Source organism: Scomber japonicus, chromosome 5 (assembly GCF_027409825.1).
Source record: "Scomber japonicus isolate fScoJap1 chromosome 5, fScoJap1.pri, whole genome shotgun sequence".
NCBI classification, from domain to species: Eukaryota; Metazoa; Chordata; class Actinopteri; order Scombriformes; family Scombridae; genus Scomber; species Scomber japonicus.
Genome location: NC_070582.1, coordinates 11,409,941 through 11,429,834, shown reverse-complemented (window position 1 = coordinate 11,429,834; position 19,894 = coordinate 11,409,941). Strand labels below are relative to the sequence as shown.

The 19,894-nt window shown below is 39.1% G+C and overlaps 1 protein-coding gene across 1 annotated transcript; it reads right to left on the bottom strand.

Annotated features, from left to right (window-relative positions):
* Window positions 1-54: 54 nt before the first annotated feature.
* pkp3a (plakophilin 3a) lies at window positions 55-15,184 on the bottom strand. Its single transcript, XM_053319691.1, has 13 exons — window positions 14,829-15,184; window positions 10,589-10,680; window positions 9,229-9,992; window positions 7,942-8,065; window positions 6,879-7,083; window positions 4,968-5,142; window positions 4,346-4,460; window positions 4,088-4,249; window positions 3,809-3,991; window positions 3,541-3,694; window positions 2,647-2,842; window positions 2,414-2,501; window positions 55-1,282 (listed from the first exon to the last, which is right to left on the bottom strand). The coding sequence occupies exons 1-13, from the start codon at window positions 15,046-15,048 to the stop codon at window positions 1,241-1,243; spliced, it is 2,520 nt and encodes an 839-aa protein (XP_053175666.1). The 5' UTR covers window positions 15,049-15,184; the 3' UTR covers window positions 55-1,240.
* Between the last annotated feature and the right edge of the window lie 4,710 nt (window positions 15,185-19,894).

Genomic DNA, 19,894 nt, shown 5'->3' with positions numbered 1-19,894 from the left:
GTCTGTTAAAGCTGCACACACAAACATACATGTTACATCACAATATTTTAATATTCAAATCTGTCTTTATTAGCTGAAAAATATCCAGATGATACATCTGCCTGTACACAACTCAAAGCAAATATTAAAACAACTTTAAACAAAACACAGAAACACAAGGTCAGCACTTATATCACAGAGCAGTTAATAGTTGCAATTTGAGTTTTTTTAAACAAACTTTTTGTATAAATACTAACCAGTTAAACTAAATATTTTGGTAATATTGAACTTGCCAATCTGAAAAAAATAGATTTCAGGGATGTGGTTCAAATCTAAAAAGGTGCCAAATTTTGCAATAGGCCAATTTTAAATACCAAACATTTATTTAAAAAAATATTTCAAAGATCAAACAAATATAGGAATATTTGTTCTGAAAACAAAGTAGAATACAACCTTATTTAACCCCTGTGTTTCACATACACACCGTAAATTCATTCAGACAAACAACAGTCAAACAGAACAACATCAGTTCTGTTTGACAAAGTGATTACAAATGTCACACATTTTGTATAACAAGATTCAGCAACTTTGAAAAGCACATGACTAAACACAAAAATTAATTATGGAGGCACAACCATTATCCCAAGATTTCATCAAATGTATTAAAATGTACATTTCATCAATTTGTATTGTATCTCCTCTGGTTTCAGTATTCTGACTCATTTATAAACAACAATCTATCCAAAAATACAGTACAGCATATAAAACATTACATCTGATTTAAGTGTAAAAGGAGAAGCTATATGTACAAAAATGCCATGTCAGCACCATATTTATTGGCACTCATGTTGTAAATGAGGTGCAACAGTGAGAAAACAAGGCACAACGTCTCCGTCATATTGTCCATCAACAGTTTCAAACTGACAGAAAAGAAATCCCTGATTCAACACTAAATCATACAGTGTTTAAACAAAGAGCCTAAATGGGTAAGGTGCACACATCTGCATCAGAGTCCATCAACAGTCCAACATGCTGGATCCACATCTGCACTGAAGTCCATCAAGTTTTAAAATACACAAGAAGTCCTTTTCACCCCCGGTGTATCCTCCATCGCTAGCAGAGCCATGTTCTTATCTTAAAGTATGGCAGATAAAAACTAAGCCCACGTTATCTTTGATTGGTATAAAAGGTTTATGTGCTCCCAGGTGACAAAAGATTTCTTCATAGGGTGCTGGTAGAGTGCAGGACTGATCACTTTCTTTCAGGCAGTTGTATCCACAAAATCTGGTCTTGTAAATCCTTTCTGTAACACAAAGAAACAAAACGGATATTGTATAAACATGTAACACCTTCACAAAAAAAACCACTACACATAAAAGCATTTGATGAAATATGAGTTACAGTTTTCACCGCAGATGTGTCAACGAAAGCTCAAATCAGTGGAATTCAAACTGAGGTGACCTTTGAGCTCACAAAACTCAATACAAATTCATTCATTCTGAGACTTCTATAAGTAACTAAGTGTTTAAATAGCTTGATTATCGTTGTGTACAGTATATATTTTTTATTAACATATACTAAGGCGGTTTGGGCATTTCAAACTGTACGTAGCATTTTTGCTTTGTTGGGACTTGTCCTTAGGAAATAAGCTACACACCGCACCCTTGGGAGGGGCAAACAATGATCTGTATAAAGGCAGCGAACCTACCTAGTCCTGCCCAAGATACAGACACTCAAGACTGAGTGTGTGTGTGTGTGTGTGTGTGTGAGTGTTGAAAGAGCAGCAGTGACAACAGATATATAGTTATTGAACGTATGCCAACTGACGAGACAATACATTTGTGGAAAGAGTGAGGAATGTCATCCATCACATACAGAAAACACAGTACCCACACAGTCTCTGTCACTCTCACTCTCTTGTCACACATGCATGCACGCACACACAAATGTAAGAATGAGGGTGGGGCACCGGGATTCAAATTCTTTGTGGCAGTCAACACATAGGATTTAAATAGTTGTTCTGGCCTGTCACTGTCAAAAGTTTTTTTTTAACAGTTTTTTCTTAGACTCAAGGAGCTGAATTTAATTCTAAGTTGTTTTTTCTTATTATAATTTAAATATGAATATAATGTGTGAAGATGAGAGCTGAAACGGATTAAAAACATTATTTTATTCAATCAAAAAATTGAGGGCATCTGTTTTCTGAGTTCTTTCAAGTCAATGATAAGAGATGATAAGATCATTTTTAACACTTTTTGTTGGCTTTGATCTACAACTTGTGAAACACATCCACTCACCAAAATGATTTCAGCATATATCAACATGCCATCTCATGTTTAAAGCCTGCTACTGTGTGACTTGATAGTTATGAAATACACTATTACAAATGTATACTAATACCAATTACGTAGGGCTTATTTTTAGTGTCTCCTACCTGTTTGTAGTCTTTGTGCAGTTTCTTGTACTGGAACATGTTGCTGAGAACTGTGGCTGCTGCTTTGGATGCTTTTATCTTCGCAGTGCTGGAAAAATGATTCATCCAAGGTTAACACACACACTACAAATAACCTCTTGTGATAAGACAGGCACATTTTTGTTAACTGCAGGATGAAATATAACACTGATGCAAACTATCTGTACACCTCAGAAAATCAGTTGACCACTCACCTGCTGTCATGAGAGTTCTTGATGGCGACCAGTTTCGTCAGACCATCAAAGAAGGTGATGTCTCTGGCAGCTACGGATGTGCTGGTCACTAAGTTATTGAGGATGCCACAGATGTTGACCACCACCTCGCTGGAGGGCACCTTCTCGTGTCCGTCGGTTGGCAGCTTGGTCACCAAGTTGTTCACCACCTTTGTGGCTGAATAAAGAATAGAATATTGTTAGGATGATATGTTTAATGTTACTACTGTCCACTCACATGATTTAAAATAGGATAATTAAATAATTAATTATGGTTTGTAATCAGCATGTTTTGCTCACTGTCAGGATTTTTTTTGTGAATACTTAACATTTTTCACATCTGAACAAGTCATCTGTGTTTGGTATTAATCAGAGTATAATTTCAAACATCTGCTCAGCTCGGTGTTGTGAAAAATGAGGGAACATGGTCTGCTACAGTAGTTCTAATCAATCAAACATCTTTTGGCTGTGATGATAAAAAAAAATGGCTGTAAAAACTCAACTAAAATTAAAACAAACAACAGAATACATTCCTGTTAAACTGACCCACTCAAATATTTCACCTGGAAAACTATCCATCTGTATCTATACTTTCCCTTATTTATTTTCTTTGAAAGTTCGAAAAACTTTTTTTTCTACTGAGAAATTCAAACCTTCACATCTGGGATACTAAGCCAGTTGTACAAGTTTTTAGTTTTTCATCTAAAATGTTGGTGTTCAATTCAACACTGGTGAAAGTCTCATAATGCACCCATAACTGAAATATGTCCTAAATGTGTAACAACAAATAATACTATAAAATAAATAATATGTATAACAGATGAGTCAGAGGCATCAAATTATTTCAAAAGCAGGATAAAACAAAGAAAGACTGACCCATATCATTCTTATCTCTGGCATGGCGAGACAGATTTCGGAGGAAGCCTGTGAGGGAACGCAGCTCCAGGTCATTGTTGGTACGCAGGAGGTCCAGCAGCACCGGCAGCATGCGCTCCTGCTCCAGAGCCACCTGACTCAGCACTGAAGCCCACTGCAGGACGACAAGAGAGAAAGAGAGAGACACGGTTCAAATGTGAGACAAACTGAGATTATTGCGTTTGAGTGCTTTACAGGAGGCCTGATTCATGTGCGGCTCGGTGCTCACCCTCTTGTCTCCAGCTGTGATGTTCTGCAGGGATCCAGCGGCCGCCTCGCGGGTGGTGGCATTGATCTCACACTGATGCAGCACACGGTTGTACACACCCACTATCTGAGGGTGCCACAGCCACTCCATCCCCTTTGGCACACGAGCAACTTCAGTGAAAGTAGAGAGATCCCGGTTCTTCTTCTGTTAGGGGAAGAGAAATACAAGGAGAAAGTAATGAGATGGCTGGTCTGGTCCTTGCACACAAAATGCTGATCGGTAAATCTCCTGTGCACGTACATTTTTGGCTTTCCTGCTCTGAGGTGTAAAGCAACCAATGGAGTCCTTCCCTGAGTCCTGAGCTCTGGTTGGTCCTTCCAGGCGTAGCAGAGCAGATGGAGGCATCTCACTGTAGAGCTGGTAGGAGAGGTTCCTCAACACACACACTGCGTTTTCCACCCCCTAAAGAAACACACAGGCAAATACATACACATAGTAAAAGTAAGACACTGTTTAACAGAAGCAGCTTCAATGTAGCTCCATCTGGTCTTGTCTTACCTTGTCTTCTCCCTTGTTCTCATCTAGCGAGGCCTTGATGTAGGTCACCAAAGCATCCACCAGTCCATTTGTTTCTCTCATGTGTTGACGGGTCTTCTCATTCGAGCTCAAATTCCTGAGCACAAACAGAATGACAAAGAGGTTAGAGAGCTATTCGAACCACGCATGTTATTGGTTTGACCAGATAGTGGAAATAAAGACGGTAATTCAGTTTGGCTTGGGAGTGTGGTTGCACTCCTACTGGCACTGTGCTACAGCAATACACCATTACAGCACAGATTTCACAATGACATGATACAAATCATGCTGGGAGCATTGCAAACATTCCCTTGATGGTACTTAACTTGGAGACAAAAATCCTCCAGGGAGCACACAAACAAAGTAGAACTAACAAACTGGAGGAAAGAGGGCAGCACATTTTTGCAGTGAGATTTGATGGGGGTGATACAGGTCCTGTAGCTGTCAGCTGACGCATGAGTTAAAGTGTCGTGCCAGAACAAGTTCTTAACACGCACATATGGTCATGGGAGCAAGAACATGCACAGGTGCAGTGAGAGAAATACATTTTGACGAAGCAGCATATTGCAGCCACAGAGAGAAAACAGAGATAAATGAGCTGTACCTGAGGCATCCAGTGGTGTTGTAGAAGATGTCTGCCTCGGAGGGCGACTGCTGGATGACCCCAGAATCTCCGCTGCTTGACAGAGGGATGAGGATCTTGTCTGTCAATTCAGGAAGTATCTCTCTGGCCAGTTTCTCCTTCAGGTTGTCTTTGGATGAAAGGTTCCACATGATACCTACACAAACACACCAGGAGCATGTCAGCAAGACTGGCATTTTTGCTTAATTTTCCATATTTCTGTTACTTCTTTAATGATTAATATCTCAACCTGGATGTCAGAACTTATATACGTTCTACCTTTTTCCTTTTTAAAGTAATGCCGTTTCCCTTTTTCACTCTTGTGAAAAGTAAGATGGGAGGCTTGATGCCACTCAGATCAGAATGCTTTATATTGTCATTGAACATTACTGTTTCAATGAAACTCTCAGTGGTGCGACACAAACAACATAAATAAGACAGTATAAAAATATAACAACATAATCATATAACAGTCATCGCATAAACATAGTCAGTGTAAATATTGCAGTCTGTATTGCATATTGTATTGCACTTATTTAAATTAATAAGTTATACTCATACTTGAGTATGAAGCTTAAATATAAGACTTCAGCCTGCTGTAGGTTAGCTTAGCTTAGCATAAAGGCTGGAAACAGGGAGAATCAGAATCTAAACTGGCTCTGGTCAAAGTGACAAAGGGTTTTCAGTGTTTTTGCTAAGGTAAGTTAACTGGTTGCTGACTGTAGCTTTCTTTACTGGACATGAAAGGCATTTCCCAAAACGTGGATCTATTCCTTTGTCCCATAAGGTCAGAAAATTCAAAAGCACTTGGACTTAAATGTCTTTCAAAACTCATGAAAGAGAGTTAAATGGCAGTGAAGCTAAAACTGGATTATGATGTGGGAGGTGCACTGGATCTATCTGACAGTGAACTACATAAAAATAAGACCATGATAAAACCTCTCTGTCACATTTTGACAAATTGCCCAATAAAACATGTACAGGCACAGTTGCTATGTTGTTTTTAAGGATTTTCCTAAAGTTTCTGAAAGAACATGTGACACAGACACAAGTTTTTAAGACTTAAGATGGATACGAATCAAGGTGTGATAGCCTAAAGGAATGAGTGACAAGGCTTTCACTCATAAAAGGGAGTGGCAGATATATACTCTAGGTCCACAGGCCCAGACAACTCTCACAAACACTCCCTTAGACTGTGTTCACACACCCTGCAGAAAAAGCGTCAGTTCAACCTTCTACCCCATGTACACGCTGAATACGCCTTGATAATTTTCACCCAGTGGAGTTGCGACATTCAAAATGTATGTTGCAACTCCACTGTGCGCCAACTACACTTTCAAGAATTAATTCTACGACAAGTGAGTGATGGCAATACATTATACTAACAATAGAAAATTGTGAGTAATAAATGCAGCTGAACTTGTGAGAATGAAAAAGTGCTGAAAGGTGAGAAGGCTGAGCCAACTGGAAACAAAATGTATATAGTTTTAAAATGTGAATGGCCAACAGGCAAAAATTCAAGCACTGAAAAAACGACAGAAGACTCACTAAAATAAAGACTACTGTTCCTCACAGTCTCCTATTAAAAAAACAAACTATCTCACACCACACTTTCGTAACAACAAAAACTGACAATCTATGGTTTCTTGTAAAAGTCTCTGCTTACAGCTTGCCATCTGCCTATTTATTTGATGAAATAATATCAATTTCAAAGGCTGCTGTTTACTCAGGAATTTCAAGGACACAACTGACTTACTAAGTAAGCACTGCCAGGAACATGTTGCATCCAAATACTGTGACTAACTAATTCATATTCAAAGCCCAAACAGCCATTTAGACATCAACTCTTCATGTTGTGTCATGTTTTAATGACTAGGACCTGGATTTTCCTACCTGTAATGTTCTTGTGGAGCTCATCGTCTGGGTCTTTTAGTGCCTCAACAAGCTGAGGGATACCGCCCTCGTCGATCAGGGCCACTTTGTTGTCCATATTCTCGTAGATAAGGTTGCGTGTGGCACCAGTGGCGTAACGCTGCACTTCCTGGCTCTCGGAGTTGAACAGCTTCACCAGCTCACCGATGCCCTTGTAAAGACGAACCTTGGGACAGAAGACAGGAAAAAGCGTTCTGCTTAGGACTTTTTCATGAATGTTTTAGTAACTCGATTGTCTGACCATGACCAGACCAATAGTTTGCCTTATATAGCCTTATTCACTTTCATGCAGAAAGTTAATTGATGAGACTGAACACCACCTTTACATCTGCCTGCTAAATATATAGCTACTGCCTGCAGCTGCAGCTTAGATTAGCTAAGCATGAGGACTGGAAACCAGGGGAAACCACTAGCCTGGCTTGGGCCTAAGGGAACAACACCTGCCTACCAGTGCAGTGACTTCTTAAAGCCACCATGCCGTGTAAAGCCAACTTTTCATTTTTACATTTTGGTTTTGAACATGTTAAATAAATGAGATTCTGTATGTCTATGTGAACAATGTTGAACTATTCTTTTTTTAATAAGAAACCATTTGGATCTCAGATATGTTCAGAGATCTCATTTATCACCAACTGTAAAACCAGAATAAGAGGCAATACCCTAAGAGCAAAAATAACCTCAACAAATGAAGAACACCAGGCCAAATTAGGCTAGACTAGACTGAATTGTCAAAATGATGTCTGTCACATCAGATAAGGGGTTTAACCTTATCTGAGGTTAAACCCCCAGTACATAACACCTACACAGGGAAGAGTCCATGTATCTTTACAATGATGATAAAATTGAACAACATGTTGAACAACTGGAACACACCAGAATGGTAGCAAAACTGCAGCTGCTTTAAGTCACCAGAAATGGAGACACATCTATCATTGAATGCCTACTTTACAATTTTCATGCCTGAGAGGATTGTAGAGGAAAGGCTGAGAGGAATCTAACCATAAGCCTAATCTCTTTGAGGTACCTCATTTTTGGCATCGCTGTCATTGTAACATTCATGTTGAATGTACGCAGCACCCAGGACCTGCAGATCAGCGTCGGGCTCTCTCAGGTACTGCACTGCAGTGGCCATGTCCAAGCTGTTGATCCTGCCAAAGGAGCGAATGGATAAAAAATTTAACCAAACAATCTAAAACATTCAATCATATCATTATCCTGCTGTTATGTATGGTTGCACAAAATATGCCATTTGGGTGTTTGAGTACAAAGCAACAGAGTAGCCACAGTAATTATTCAAATATGATATGGTTTTTGTTGAATCCCTTCTAAATCACACAGTGGTCTGCCAATCCGCTCAGCTAACCACAAGCTGAGGGAAGTGTGAAATGTGAGGCCTGAAACTAAGAGGCCACACCCAAAACCAGTTCTGCTACTATATAGCCATCTCCCAATCCTCAGATCTTAGGAAATACACTGTTCACATCACACACTTGACACATGAAAGTTATGACAGCATCATACTGATGCATCCCATTTCACTAGAATGTCACTGACGAAAAGAAGATAAAGCAAAAACTGAGTCACCAGAATGAGAAGAGCTGTCATCTCCATTGAATAGTATCAATATTCAGTTTTTTTCTTATAAACAACAAATCCCAGGAAAACACCCAATCCAACAATGTGTTTGCTCATCTTTTAATATGTTTCAATATGTTTTCACTTGTTCTTACTGAGGACATAGATCTTTAACACGCTTTAGCAATTTAGGATAGAGTAAAGACTATAGTCCTGCCTCGACCTGCTCTATGTGAAAAGTGTCCTGAGATAACTTCTGCTGTGATTTGGCGCTATACAAATAAAATTTTCTGAATTGAATTAAGTAAATAGTTAGTACGTACTGCATGGCAGCAGAATGATGTATGTGTGATTGACTAATCCCCATGTTCATTATAGTAATGTAACCCCGTGCAACAATGTGGTTCTTTCTGTGGCTCTAATAGAAGGATACATTTATTGTTTGTTTTTTTTCATGAGATTTAGAGACAATAAGAAAAATACAGGATGTCTCCAGCCTTGTCCTTGAATCTCCTCAGTCAGCCCAATCATCTACCCAGTTTGGTTGTTGAAGCTGATAAAACCTAACCAACCAAGTGTAAACAGAGGCTTTTTCTGCAAATACTGGTTTGCATATGTAGCCTACAATTTCACATTAAGATCTGATAGTTAAATTATGAGAACATCATAATGTAATGTAAATTAAAACATAATCCGTGTACGTATGAACAGAAACAATGAGACGTAAGCTTCTTACCCACTGAGGTTGCCCATGCTAGCTCCCATCTCCATCTGCCCATTGTAGATGTCCACACCTTTGCCCACACTCTGCATGCTTTTGATTGACATGGCACGTGACAGGGTACCCGGACGCTGCATCATCAGGTTCCCCTGGGAACCAGAGGACACTCCTGATGCAATGAACCCTCGGTCGACCTTGTCCAGTCCGCCATAGGTGCTCCCACCTGATGACATCTGCTGCATGGGACCAGCCATGGAGACCATACTCATCCGGTTTCGGTTGTTAATCCTGCTGATGGTGCGGTGGGCTGGACCTTTGAAGGAATGTTGCTGCTGGATGACCTCCGTTTCTCCTCCTCCCATCCCTCCGCCACGGGAGAGAGTGCCACTGAGAGATCGGCGCATGGGTGCCTGGAAAGTCATGGAGCCTCCTTGCCTCACCTGGCTGATGTAGCCATTCATTGTGTTCTGAGAGTACTGGCGGCCGTAGGTGGCATCCCGGTCAGAAACCATGCTGCCAGCATCGCTGCCATCAGCCATCCAGGCATTCGCCACCATTGCTGGCTGCCTAAGTGAATGCAGGGAGGCGGTCTCCAGGTCCATTCGGTTCTGCTGCCTGGCGTTCCCTTGGTAGCTGCCCATGCGCATGTCTTCTCGGTAATAACCACCGCTACTACTACCACCAGCTCCTCCACCCCCGACACTGATTTTCTGGAACTGGGTCATGACTGGGCTGGCAGACTGGCAGCTGAAGGCTGACCTCTGGGCTATTCGTGGACCCTAAAGATGAAGAAGGGAGTAATTTTTACAATGAATGATAACAGCAGAGTTACTCATTATGTTCTAGTGTGCTGTATGTCTGGATGACATTGATATGAGTTTCTGCATATGAATAACAGTGGTTTCAAAATTTGATCACAGGGATGTGACTACCACTGATGGAACGAAGGTCACACTCTCTGTCATTATCTGTCTTATTCATTTCTAAGACTCACACATTTTGGAGAAAATAGCTTTTTAATGGTCTCTGATTGGACAGAATGTGGAAGTCTAAAATGCAAATTCAGGTCTCCTGACATTGGTATTTTTTACGTACTGAATACACTCAGAGCTCAAACATTTGTGGCGCAAATCCAATGTCTTCCTGTTGAAAATGGAAGAATCTAGAGGGTGGACTTGAAAACCCTGAGTTGATCTCATCACAGTTTACTGTGAAATACCACACATCCTGAGTCCTGGGTGACCCAGCAAAGGGTCAGTGATGATGGAGTTTTTTTTGATCATCCAGTTAAATGACACATTGGATAACCAGATCACTATTTCCAGGATACGTGTCAATACATGCTGAAATTGTAAGATGATGATGTTGTACTCACCATTGTTTTGGAGCCTGAGTACATGTAGGACGACTTAGAGCTGTAACCTGGATTATAGGTCTGATATTTGATAGTTGAAGAACCGCCATAATCTAAGATGAAGAAAAGAAATACAATGACACATAATGACCACATGCAACATCACACTGATACCAATGATACAATTGTAAAAAACAAAAAACAAAACATACCCTGAACACTACATGTTGAAACATCTTAAAACTTACAGCAAAACCTCAGTTCATAAAACTTAATGTGAAAAAAGTCACACTTAGATGTAAATTGTTAAGATGTTCATCCCTTATAAAAACAAGAAGAACATTTGTCTCTTCTTTAAAAGTTTTTCAGCAAATAACTTCATCAGCACATTCCAGGGGATTTCATGATTAAAACGCCCTAATTCTAAAAGTAGTGTATCACAGTTAAAATAAAGGGGGGGGGGGTATTTGACGTGAAGTTGCAGACATTGTTCCTGTTTTGCTTTTGTGTTTGCGTCAGAAGTATTTATAATATGTTCTCTTTTTGCAATTAAGCATTTTCCATTTGTCTTTATTCAGAACTCAGCTGCTGACTGTGCGTCTGAACTGACTGCTGAGAGATCAAGTGTGGACAGAAAATGTGACGAATGCCTTTTCTTTGCTTTGACACTTGTGAGGTCACTAGTCAGCAATGAGAAATGTAATGCATATTTGTAATGTGTCTTTCTAAAAATAACAAGTCATTAATGTTTAGACATCATGGAAAAAGCAGAAAAGATGTTGTCTATCCTGATAAATGCCTTAACCAGGAGTTAAGGTTATATACTGTAACCAACAGTCTTGAACACTTTTAATTGTGTTTGTTATGTCAACTGAGTTTTGAGCTCTGCCACATACATAAATAATACGCCCTGACCTATGATGGTGTTACTGCACATAACGACACAACAATGAAAATGTAATCCTGTTTACTTTTATGAGCTCATTGCATTTAAATATATATTTATCTAGTCTGCTAATACATTGCTATTTATGTCAGTTAACTTAAACATGACTGAGATCCACTTTTTTGTGTAGAGGACCGACTCTAACCATGGAAAAAAACTCAAATCACCAAGGGCAGCACAGTGACTGTAGTTGTAATCACAGAATGACGTATATTCCGAGGTATCATGCCTTGTTATTTACAGCAATGATTTGCATGAAACACAGTCTGTTTGAATAGGTGCCCTGCTGCACTGAAGATTCAGTTGCACACACAGTCACCCGGTCTGACGTCTCTGGTTACTGTTGAGTTTACAGCTGACACACAAAGACTCTGCTTTCTCAACACAGAGTGTGTGAAAGTTTTGTTCTTGTACCAGAACACAGAGTGACCTAACAGGTAAGTTGTGACTGTGATGGCAGACATGCAGCAAAATGTTGGCTCGTGTCACAATTCATCCGTTCAGACACCTGGATCGACTGAAAGCAACAAACCCTGATAATTATACTGTATGTATCTACTAACTGTGTCATTATGTTTATTTGATTTCTACATTAAATGTCAAAATATTTTCTTAGTAGTCAGTTGTACACCCTGTAATTTCCTAATTGGGAGACATACAGGTCGAGACATTTGATTAAAAAGAAAAAAAAATCAGAGGATCATCAAACGTCTTTTGGATTCATTGTCTAGGAAACATAATTGTCTGTACACACACATTTTATAGCAATCAATCAAACTGTTGTTCAACCATTCAGACACTGTAAGTCACACTGCCGACATAGTAACCAGCAGCCAGTGTTTGAAGATGCCTTCAAAGCACCTTTTTGAATGCTCGGTGTTAAATCAAGACCACAGTTCAAAACATAATGATCCCTTGCCGCGAGGGAGTCCAAACAATGAAGAAGCTCCTGTTGTCAGAGTGCAACTAAAAGTCATAAGTAAAATCATGCAGTGATCTGATGAAACTTAATAAATCAAGATATGTTTATATTTGTAGCCACACTTGCCATGTGAGCAGAGGGGAGACTTGAACCTGCTTCCAGGCTTCATGCCTTTAGGGCATTCACACACGCACGCACATGCACACCAAACCAGTTGGTATAGAGAATGACTCACATGTTCCTGGCCCCGGCCCCAGCCCAACCCCAGCAACGCCCAACACACCTGAGAGCTTTTACAACACAGGAAACACACCCAGAAATCTTCAGTAAGGATTTTATTTTATTTTCATGTCATTAACTTTGCTCACAAAGCCAGGACTTCACGCACACTCCTCGCTAATACCCCCAACACTATCTCTTTCTGCTGAGATTCTTCCACCTATGAACACTAATTAGTCACTGTCATAAATTAACATTTGCAGGCAGCATTTAGATACATGAGGAGGAGCGTATTCCCTGGGTGTTCTCACGTGTAAACCGTCTCAAACCATGTGCATCTGTATTGAGCCACAGACAACTGAAATGGCAGTAGTCCCCTGTTGTCTTGTTAGTAAATCTTCTCTCCCTCTACAGGTTTCAAAAGAGGATGTATATTTTACAAATATGTCTTCCTCACAGCAAACCCCAAGGCAAAGGATGGGCAGACATCATACTCAACCTAGTTTTTTATGCATGGTGATAAGGTTTGACTAGTGTTTGCCAAGTAAAATAGAGATAAAAACAGACAATGCTCCATTTAGCAGACATGTCATGTATACATAAGTATTCTAGTCATTAAAAAAGCCACGGACAGCATGTTTTAGGTGTGCTGTCGAGGCAGGTATTGTTGGTGCCTCAGGGGAAAGGCTGAAACTAGAAGAGTGAGAAAAAAACTCTTCACATAACCCAGAATTTGGAGGGTCATACAAACAAGGACTGGAAGTCGAGCTGCTCTACCTGCTCACTGTGGTTTAGCTGAACACAATGAATTATGGGACGGGAAAGAATGTCTTCATGCACCATGCAGCAACAAGCAAGGCCATGTTGTAGGCATGTACAGATTTCAATAACAAGACAAGAATGTGTAAATGCAAAACTCTACATTAGCTACTTTCATCATCAAATATTTCCCCCTCTCGCTTACATGATAATACTACCTACAGTTTGTCTGTGTGGCCAGACCGCTCAGACAGACACTGTGTGACAATATGACGTCTTAAAACACAGACAACAGCTGGTTTTCATGCCAATGTCATCACCCAGGCATCTCCTGAACCCTCAGCTCTTAAAGCTGAGTAAGACCTGTAACCCAATACCACAGAGGGAGGCTTTCACGTTAGTCTGCTATCAGGGACTTTCATGAAAGCAGCACTTGTTTCGGCCTGTTACACATTAACCCTTTCTCATGTATAGGTACACACCATAGTTTAGATTGATGCACTGTGGCAGCTCATGTTCATATGAACCTGCAGAGAAGCTGACTGGACGAGTAACAATGCAGCAGGGACAAGCACGTACAAAAAAAAACACCCAATTATATGTATTAATGCATGCATACTTGTGCACATGAAAGTAAAAGCTGCTTCACTGATATGAGTCACTTTGGAGAAGTTTGAGTTGGGCTCCAGGAAAATCAATGGAAAAGGAAAGTAACTTTTAGTCATCTCTAGAACTGAAACAATTAGTTGTTCAACAGAAAATTAATCTGTTAATCTTTGTGGATTAAGTGGATTAATCTTTTAAGTAATTTTGTCATACAAAAAAATGGCAACAAAAATGATTGCTGCTTGAAGTCTCTTAAATGTGAATATGTTTGGGTTTTGGACTGTGAGTCAGAAAAAACAAGACATCAGAAGACTTCACCATGGCTCTAGGAACTTGTGATGAGGATATTTTGGTATTCTGAGATTTAGAAAATAGTCTTCAATTGTAGCCCTAATAATCTTCATGTTCACAATCTATGAAAAGTTGTGTGGCATAGGTGGGGGGTGGGTAGTTAATATTTGAAATCATAAACAGGATTATAACATATATTTATCACATGGGGATTTCCAGTATCTGGTGGCGAACATCCAGCAATAGTTCCCTGCTGAAGTTAAATTAAACAGCCAAACTTATCAAATTTTAATTGTATTTCAATTATGTGGAGTCAAATTAAACAGAGATAAAAGAGTGACTGATAAGACTCTGTAGCCCAGACAGGTTGCCAGCTAATAAAACTATTACGATACCACCTGCATTTGTCCCTTCTGACCCAGCTCAGACTAACGCAGGAATACTGTCCCGGAGCAGAGCATACAGCTAGTGAAGCGCCTTTTCAATGTAAGTAAAGAAAGAGACTTGTTGATGTTTACCTGACATCGCGTAGTGTGTACTTGATCCGTTTTGACGCGGAAGTGTGGACTTCTGCGCCAGTCTCATCTGGACCTGCTCCTGGACGCGCCGCGCTTTGGCCACCTCGTCCGACACGGGGCCGCCGTTAGTGAGCTGGATGTCTGACGGGAGCCCGTAGGTGGTGACGGAGCTGTTGGGCTGTAAAGCGGACAAAAACACATTTTCTGTAGTCGTGGTCATAGTAAAGAGTTTTAGCGAGACGAGAGTCTTGATAATATAGAAGTGGACGCAGGTTGTTTGCGCTCTGCGTCGTGGCAGCTGAACTAGTCTGAAGACGCACAGACTCTGCCAGACTGAGCGGAGCTGCGCAGGAGGAGGGAGGAGCATCAGCCAACCCAGACCAGGTACCTGACTCTCAGGTGTGCCCTTCTCTTTACATAACAATATAACAATCCTACAGTATGCGCTGTACGTCGACTCAGAGTGCAGCTATTTTTTATTATGAGATTGTGAGTAACACCATGTCTGGAAGAGTATGTGAAATATGTGTAATGGCATAATTATTATGAATAAACCAAACATGAAAGGGTTTTTTTTCCACGTCATTTTTTTGTTTGTTATTGCTTGTAACAGAAGGATTGTGAAACCTCCAGTATTTTTTCCTCACATTTTTTTATTTCAGGTATAAAGTTTCATATTCCTGTTTTTTTTCTTCTTTATTGCACAACCTGGATTTCATTTTAACAGACAGCTTGGAGATTGTGGGGATGCTTCACTTGTATTTCTTTTCTCTTGAATATGAAGAAAGTCATATTCACATATCTTTTTGGACCCCTTGGGCTCAGAGTTAGGTTGTATTGATCATATACATTACACTTATGTATAATCAATATCAAACCACAAGCAAAAAATAAAAACATGGCTTATGCGAGCATTATAACATGAGTGAAGAAACAGCAGACAGTTAAGCTCTATCTGTTCATCATAAATCACATTCAGATTAATAATGGGGTTGATTGAATGAGTTCTTTGTCCAAAGTTTCCCATAAGGGTTTAATTAACTTTTAATTAACTACCAACATGACGGCACGTGTTTATCCAGTGTGCCAGAAATATTTAACACAATGCAGGTTTTATTACTGTGAGATTTGAGCAACAGAGGTGGTGCAATGTTTTTAAAAAATCCACTCCGCTACTAAGGAGCTTGTGTTATTTTGTTTCTCATCTGTCCTCCAAAAGTTATGCATTGTGTTTAATATAATATCATATATGTACTGTAGTCCAGTGCAACAATACTTACAACCACAGCTTCCAAAAGTATCATTAAGTTACACTTTTGCCACATACTGAACATTTTAGGGGTTCTAACATTTTCTGCAGAGCATTGCATTGTATAACACAAGTTATTGAGGCCAGCCCTCCAGATCTGTTACATATGCAGATAATTCCCACTTATAATATGAATAACCAAAATATTTTTTGGGTTGTCTACACTATTCTGTTTCCGATTACTTTTTATTAAATCAGAATTAGTATAGATAGTCCTGCACTTTAAGTTTTTATTCTCCTGTTTTTATCCGTCTTACTCTATTTTAGCTTAATTATATAAATATTCTTTTATTTTGCCATGTGTTGCTTTTATATCCTGTCCTATTTGGTAGATTTTTGTAGAATTTAAAACATATATTAACATACATATATTGGTATGTAGTATGATTTCTGATGCTGCTATTATCTACATTTAATTTTGGATTAAAACATATCTCATTAACTTTATGTTCTAGTAGTGCTTTAGTTTAGGACCAGTAACCCTAACCCTGAGTAGCTGGAGTGCTTCTTCCATGATGTTTTCACAAATTGACATGATATTAAGTTCAGTCTTGCAAATAACATTAAGTTTGAATGTTGGTGAAGGTGTGGTGCAGTCGCACTCCATTATTAAGCTGGTGCCACGCCTAAGTTTGATCTGGTTTATTTTAGTTGTCCTTAGCAACTGTGAGTCACTGCAGTTGATATGAAAGTGATATGAGAGCGTGGGAGTTTGTACATGTTGCTCTCTGCCTGTCTGTAGTGTCTACCTGTCTGGATGTAGACCACAGTATAGGCCTAAGGTAGAATAATCACTGTTGGATCAATAATGAACAGCTCAACTAAAATTGCTTTATTTCATGGATTCCTCACACCCTTCCTTTGTTTAAATGCGTAAATGACTGGAAATACAAGACTTGTACCCTAAGCTAAAGGTTTTTCAATCAGCCAATCATTTCCCTTGAGGAAAGCAAATCAAAATCAATAGATTTACACTGAACCGGATGTGGTAGGTGTTCTATAAAAACAAGACTGTGTATCTCTTCCTTTGTCAGCTCATCAGTTTATGACCTGAGAAATCACATTTCACCGCAGCCTTTGTGCAAATATTAAAGCATGCTCCTTCCAAATTTCAATTTGTATGTATACACTATAAATCACAGCTTCACATTCAGACACTCAATGTTGAAATGGTGACAAATATTTTCAGTGAAATAAATTAATATCAATTCAGTTTCAATTAATAACATTATATATATTATATATGAATATCTATTTATGAATTTCGACTTACCATAACCATTGAGGCTGAGTTGATTCTGGATGTTCTCTGTGATGCTGTGTACCTGCTCGTCTTATTAGGTGATCTGATCGAGGAGTATATTACAAAGTATTATAAACCTATAGTCTATAAGTCGCCGCCCCGAAAAATTACAAATCCACTTTCTACTTCAGGTGAAGCATACACAAAACAAAGAGATGAGTCAATGACAAGAGTATGACTGCCCAGGGTGTTACTGGATGGGAGGGGACGGTTGGATGGTGACATAAAGAAGAAGTGGAAACAATAAGAATACATGTGGTTTTTCCTGAGAAGGGTTAGGGTTAAGGTTTCTTATGAGATAGGATGTTACAACATGTCATTGATGAAACACTTAGTCAGCACAGTGCAGCTACGGAGCAGCTGTACTTCTGAATTCCCAGCCTGGTTCAGTAGTATCAAGGTCAATGACTCAGGTCATGTGTGTGTGTGTGTGTGTGTTTGTGTGAGAGTGTGTTTGCGTCAGAGAAAGTGATTTTATGAGACAGTTAGTGACACCCTTGTCCCGCAGGCTGTTTCAAGCCTCAGGATCCAACAGTCTGAAACTGAACTTTACAGCAAAAACGTTACAAAAAAATAAAATAACATTAAGTAAGAATAATCATAAAACAATAAATATAAACCACATGCTTATCAATTCTACATCCAGTAGATGTGATCAGTGGTGTAAAGTAATTATTTAAATTTGCTCAATTGCTAGTTTAAGTACAATGAAGTATATTTAAGTGCAGCTTTACTTCCATTTATGCTACTTTATACTTCCACCCTACTTAATTTCAGAGGGAAATATTGTACTCTTTACTACATTTATTTGACAGCTTTAGTTACTTTTCAGATGGAGATTTGACACAATGGATAATATAATAAGCTTTTAAAAACATATTGTAAAAAATGAAAGCAGTTGTTTCCAATATTTTTGGCTTTGGTCTTACAAAAAGCAGTATGTAGTCAGGCTCACATTTCAGATGTCGATGAGTTGTTATCAGCTCCACCAATTAGTGATTTTCCCCTCTAAACTTCTCACATGGTTTTATTTCAATATCCAAATGATCCAATATTTCACCAAAAATCTAAGATCAGAGAACATATCACACAACACTTTGTTTAATTAATCACTTCCATTAATCGTATCACCACCCCTCACATTTATCTGCTGACCCTTTGAAGGGGCCCACACTTTGGAGGAGGCCGATCCCTAGGTTGGGAACCACTGGACTAAATTAGACTACTGTATATAAAGGCATGTAAACTAGCTTCACCTCCAGCAGCTACAACAGTAACCTGTTGCTCTAACACCGATGCTTCAGTATTAATAACCTAATGATGTCATATATAATAATATATCAGTCAGAGGGATGAAATGTGTACTTTTACTTTAATGCTTGTGATTTACTTTAAAACTTGTAATGAAGTATTATTTACATGGCTGTAATGATAAGTTCACTTAAGAAAAGAGTCTGAATACTTCTTCCACCACTGCAGAGAAGGAACACATTTGAAGAAAATGTTGCTTTCTTGCAGATTGTTAGCTAGACGGGAACATGGATACTATTCTGACGTCTGTCCATTTTATATATAAAGCTAACGTCACAGCAGCAGCCATTTAACTACTTTAGCATAAAGATAGGAAATGGGAATAAACAGGTAGCATGGCTCTGTCCACAGTTAACAAAATCCACCTACCAGCACCTGTAACTCACTAATTATGTTATATCTTATTTCTGTTATCTTTATTTTTAAAAAAGGGATGCAAATTTCTCATTTGCTTTACTGGAAACTTGGTGGCTGGTTGCCTGGCAACCACTCTCAGCGAATAAATAATATGATACCAAACTTGTCATGACTCTCCAACGAATGCCTGCAGGGAGAAAAAGGTATGTCCCAAAAAGGATAAACTAGTTCCGTAAAAAAATCCACAGTAAAAGTGCATTTTAAGTTGGCTTCAGAAAACTTAACAGAATGAGTGAAATATACGGCAGAAGGAAGATATTACTCTGGGGTTACCACTGTGAAAACCATGTCACTTGCTGGATCTGTGCACAGATAAGGAGGCTTTACTAAAGTAATAGTATCAATACAGCAATGTAAGGGACTAGTTTCAACTTTATATACAGTTAGCTAGTTTAGTCCAGTGGTTCCCAACCTAGGGATCGGGCCTAGGGAAAGTGTCACCAGTGGTAGAGTAAAGAAGAAAAAACAAAGTTCTGATACAAATCTGTTTTTAGTTATTGGAATTCTTCTCTATTCTTTGATTTTTGGTGAAATTTTGGGTCATTTGAACATTTATTGAAATAAAACCATGTGAGAAGTTTAGAGGGAAAAGTCACTGTTTGATGGCACTGTAAACAACTTCTAGACATCTGAAATGGGACCCTGACTACCAGACATCAAGATAGAATAGAAAGATAGAAAGGATGGAAAGCACTGGTTTAGTCTTTAACAATATGTTGTGTTTTA

Coding starts and splice junctions, on each gene's coding strand:
- pkp3a (XM_053319691.1), bottom strand. CDS start 15,048: ATGACCACGACTACAGAAAATGTGTTTTTGTCCGCTTTACAGCCCAAC. Junction 4,461..4,967: donor AACACCACTGGATGCCTCAG/GTACAGCTCATT, acceptor GTTTGTGCTCAG/GAATTTGAGCTCGAATGAGA. Junction 4,250..4,345: donor AGAACAAGGGAGAAGACAAG/GTAAGACAAGAC, acceptor GTGTTTCTTTAG/GGGGTGGAAAACGCAGTGTG.